This window comes from Arachis ipaensis, chromosome B09 (genome assembly GCF_000816755.2).
Source record: "Arachis ipaensis cultivar K30076 chromosome B09, Araip1.1, whole genome shotgun sequence".
Lineage (NCBI taxonomy): Eukaryota > Viridiplantae > Streptophyta > Magnoliopsida > Fabales > Fabaceae > Arachis > Arachis ipaensis.
The window spans coordinates 2,491,097-2,495,542 of record NC_029793.2 but is presented as its reverse complement, the minus strand read 5'-3'; the positions used below and the strand labels follow the sequence as shown (position 1 = coordinate 2,495,542).

The following is a 4,446-nucleotide window of genomic DNA, read 5'->3' as shown; positions in this document are numbered from 1 at the left end:
AGATATACACTAAAATTAATTATCAGTATAAAATATTTATTAAAATATAAAATATATATTAAATATAAATTAAATTATATATATTTATATAAAATTACATCATGATTAATTTTAATAGCTGATTTTAGTGTATAAATAACATTATAATTAAAAAGGGACAAAAGTGGGACAACAATTATAATTAGTATGTTTAATAATAATTAGACATTCTCCTTATAATTAGGTGATGGCGTGCATATATATATATAAAGCTGAACTGGCAAGTAATCATCTCATAGACAAAAGAATTTATGCACACTGGATTATGTTGTATATAATAATGATACTAATACTAATTAACTATTCATAAGCACTCAATTAGAATGTGATTAAAGGTAATAAGGGAACCAAACATATAAACACATCAAAAAGCATATATATAGAATAATGACACAATTAAACATTTTGGTTTATGAAAAAAAAATTAAATTAAATGATTATATATGTCGGCAGGGGAAGCATTGAAGGATCCAGAGAACTGTGAACACGTTCCCATTTATGAGGACAAAGAGGGTGATTGGATGCTTGTTGGAGATGTTCCTTGGGAGTAAGTCCCTAATTATTATCACCCTTAATTTAATTAGCTTCCTTCTAATTTTATTTTGTTATATCTATATTGTTAGATCTGTTATTTTTATTTAGGTTAAATTATATAATTAGTTCTTATATTTTTAGTAAAATTGTAAATTGGTTCCTATATTTTAAAAGTTTGTAATTGGATCTCTAACGAGAATTAAAATTTGTAATTTAGTTCCCGCCGGTCAAAAAGTGTTGATTTAACAAAATATTCTCAGAATATACTAAGAATATTCTATTAAAATAGAGAATATGTTAAGAATATTCTATTAATTTAAACACTTTTTGAACGATGGGGATTAAATTGTAAATTTTAATTCTCTTTAGGACCCAATTATAAATTTTTAAAGTGTAGGAACTAATTTGTCATTTCACTGAAAGTATAGGGACCAACTGTGTAATTTAACCTTTTATTTATNNNNATTAATATAATTAGATAATATATTTAATTTAAATACATTGATTAAAAATATATTATAGAGAGGGTTCAAATTATCCTAAAAAGCACACAAAAAATGGAACAATTTCCCGAATTTTGGGTGGAGGAATCTAAGTATGTCTGAGACAAGTGATAATCTTGAAAGATACTAGCCAAGTAAACCACCAAAATATTTTGTCTACTGTTATAGAGTCAGCTTCAATAATCATCCACTAATACCAACAACTATGTTCCATTTCTTGAATTCAATCATTCTATTTGCTATTTAGAAATTAGAATATAAATTTCGGTTACTTAATTCTGATGTCTAGCTTCTTTTTTTTTTTTAATTTGGTCAATTGCCATTATTGTGTTATTGGTGGTGCTTAATTAGGTTTAATTACTCAACTACTAATTAAACATGCATGCCTGTTTGATTACAACCTAATCAATCATCAACTAAGCTATTTGTCCCATGTCTCCTTAGTATTACTGATTAGTTAAATATATAGCATGATATCCAATTTGTTCAAAACTGTATTTAACTCAAAAAGATGAGTTTGCCAAAATCATTTTGTAGCAAAAATCATAGGATTGTGTAGTTCTTATGTTTTCTATTTCCATGTCATGAAAACAGAGAATAAAATTTTAGTTGGCATTTGTTATAAGAAATTTTAATTTATTTTTGAAAATTGTCCATGAATATATTATTTCTATGTTTGTTTTAATTTTTATAAATAATTTATCTCTAAAAAAAATTTATTGTCAAAACTCGAAATTGTTATCGTCATCCAAAAAAAATGAATATTTGAGAGTTTATGTTAGCATATAAAATTACTAATATATTTCTTGACTGTTATATTTCTAAAAAAAGAATTCTTCTATTTATTGATATGGGGTATTTTGAGAATTAAAGATCTATTCCTAAAAATATGTATAATAAAACAAACAAAATTGTAATTTGTTATTGGAAATATTAAAAACAATTTCCAATAATTTGTACTATTAAACAAACAAATCTTTTTTATAATAGTCGAAAATAACATTTTCGGAATATATTTTTTAACTTTGAAAACAAATTCTCTCTTAAAATTTTAATAATTAATAATAGTTAGAAAAACCCCAAATAATTTCACATGATTTCAAATTCAAAAAATTTTATACATTTATTAATATTTTTCAGATTTAGAATGAAAGAATGAAATTAAAATTAGAAAAAAAAATTAATCTGAAAAAGAAAAAACAGAAAACGAACCAAAATAAAAACAACCTTTTTTGAACTGAAAAATTCAACAACTTTTTTAAAAACTGAAAATTGAAAAACTTTTAAAACTTTCAAATTAAACTTCCCCCTTCCCCTTCCCCATTTTTTAAGCTTGAGAGTAGTAGAAAATTTTTATGAATATTTATTTATTTATTTATTTTAACCGACAATATATCTTGGACCCCATATAACCGACATGCGTGAATAATCCCTCGTTATAATGTTGAATACATCAAATTGAGAATGGAGAAACAATCATTCATAATGGGGTACTCTGAAAAAGCCATAGCCATTATTTTTAGATTGGATGCACCAAAGTAATAAAGAGAATATTTAAATAAAGCTTCTTAGTTGGCCACATTTCCAAGAATAATAATTGTCTCCATCAATAATTATATGGACTTTTCAAAAACCAACAAATTAAACATAAATAAGTATTCCTAAATAATCATTATGATTAGAGTGGATATCCAACCGATTTCTGACAATTATCTCGAAAGGACAACGAGGTCAAAAAAAAATATTCAACTCGGTCCCTGATCTTTTTTTTTGGATTGATTAGTCTCTGTGCCAAAAAAAAAATAACATTGACTTTTTTTGACACAGACTAATTAGTCCCATAAAAGTAAATCTTAGGGGCCGTGTTGGTATTTTTTTTTTGTCAAGAGTCTCGTTATCTTTTGAGATAATTGTGAGGAACTATTTTGAATTTTTCTCTTATGATTATTATAATTATTTATTATGTTCATTTTTGTTTGAAGTTGTAACAATAATATTATTCCTTTTTCATATGTTAAAATTATTTTATGAAAATATATAGTATTGAAAAAATAATGTGATTATATTAATCATGGAGGTAATTTAATTTTGCAGAATGTTTATGGAATCATGCAAGAGGCTTAGGATTATGAAGAGATCAGATGCGTGGCAAATTGAAAGGACATATATAGAGATAGATGAAATTAAGGAAAAAAATGTTTAGTAGTCTTCTAATTAATTAATGTTGTTGTGCACGTTTTGATGATTATGATTATTATTATTATTATTTTATTATTATTTTATATTTGTGTTTTCGTTTCTTTTATATTATATTGAGGAAATTAAGCATGCCTTTATATATTTTTATATATATAGCTTGAATTGATGTACGACTATGAATCAAATTCTGTTTATGTATTAAGACTTAATTAATTATATGTACTTAATTAAATAGGAAACTCGTCGTTTTAGCTAGATTATTAATGTTATTGTTGTGCCATGTTTTTTTGTTTTATAATCTTCATTAAGGGTTATGATCATCTTTTTCACTTGATTATATCCTTTAATTTGCTTATATGATATTCATTATAACTAAGATTCTGTTGTCTTTGTAATTGTATGTAAACATATTTACGAGGCTTGTTACACATATAAGTCTTTTTGGTTTACAAGTCTTATAAGTTGGCACAAGTATAATAAAACACACGTACTACACTCTCACATTCAAGAATAAATAAGCGCACGTTATTCAACCACTTCCTGTTTCCAAAGCGCGCTACTCACCATGTATTATGAACGACTCTTCTTCTTTTTCCTCCATGAAAACGATTTTTTTGCCAAATTTGAAGATAATGGAACTTCAGAAATACACTCAAACGATTACAAAAATACACCAAAAAATTACAGAAATACACCCAAACGGTTACAGGAATTCACCCAAATGATTATAGAAATACACCCAAAGGATTACAGAAATACACCAAAAAGATTTAAGAAATACACCCAAAATTCGTTGAAGTACACCTTATGCATAATTCAGAACTCTTTCTCTTTCTCCTCCTCATCTTCTGCTGCTTCTTCTTCTTCAAAAACGATTTCAGAGCTTGATGTAAAAAAACAATGGAAATTAAGAATAACGAAGAAAGAAAATAGAGAGAAAAGCACGTAAATAAAGAAGAAGAAGAAAAGAATAAGAAGAGGAAGAGGAAGAAGAACGGTTCGAAGCGCGTTAGTATAAATGACTTGTAAAGACTTGTACAAAAAAACGCTTGTATGTGGAGAATTATCCTTTATATTATCAAACTAACCATTTTTAGTAGAGGTGTTAGAGATGTAATTATTTGTGTATTTTTTTATTAGTTTAAATTTTTTAAAAATAATATAATAATAT

The 4,446-nt window shown here is 25.5% G+C and overlaps 1 protein-coding gene across 1 annotated transcript in view; it reads left to right on the top strand.

Moving 5' to 3' along the window:
* LOC107619580 (auxin-induced protein AUX22) overlaps positions 1-3,530 on the top strand; it is a 5,221-nt gene extending 1,691 nt beyond the window's left edge. The window contains exons 2-3 of the mRNA XM_016321871.2: positions 493-586; positions 3,171-3,530. Coding sequence (XP_016177357.1) covers positions 493-586; positions 3,171-3,279 — 203 coding nt within the window. The 3' untranslated portion in view covers positions 3,280-3,530. The remainder of the gene's footprint in view (positions 1-492; positions 587-3,170) is intronic.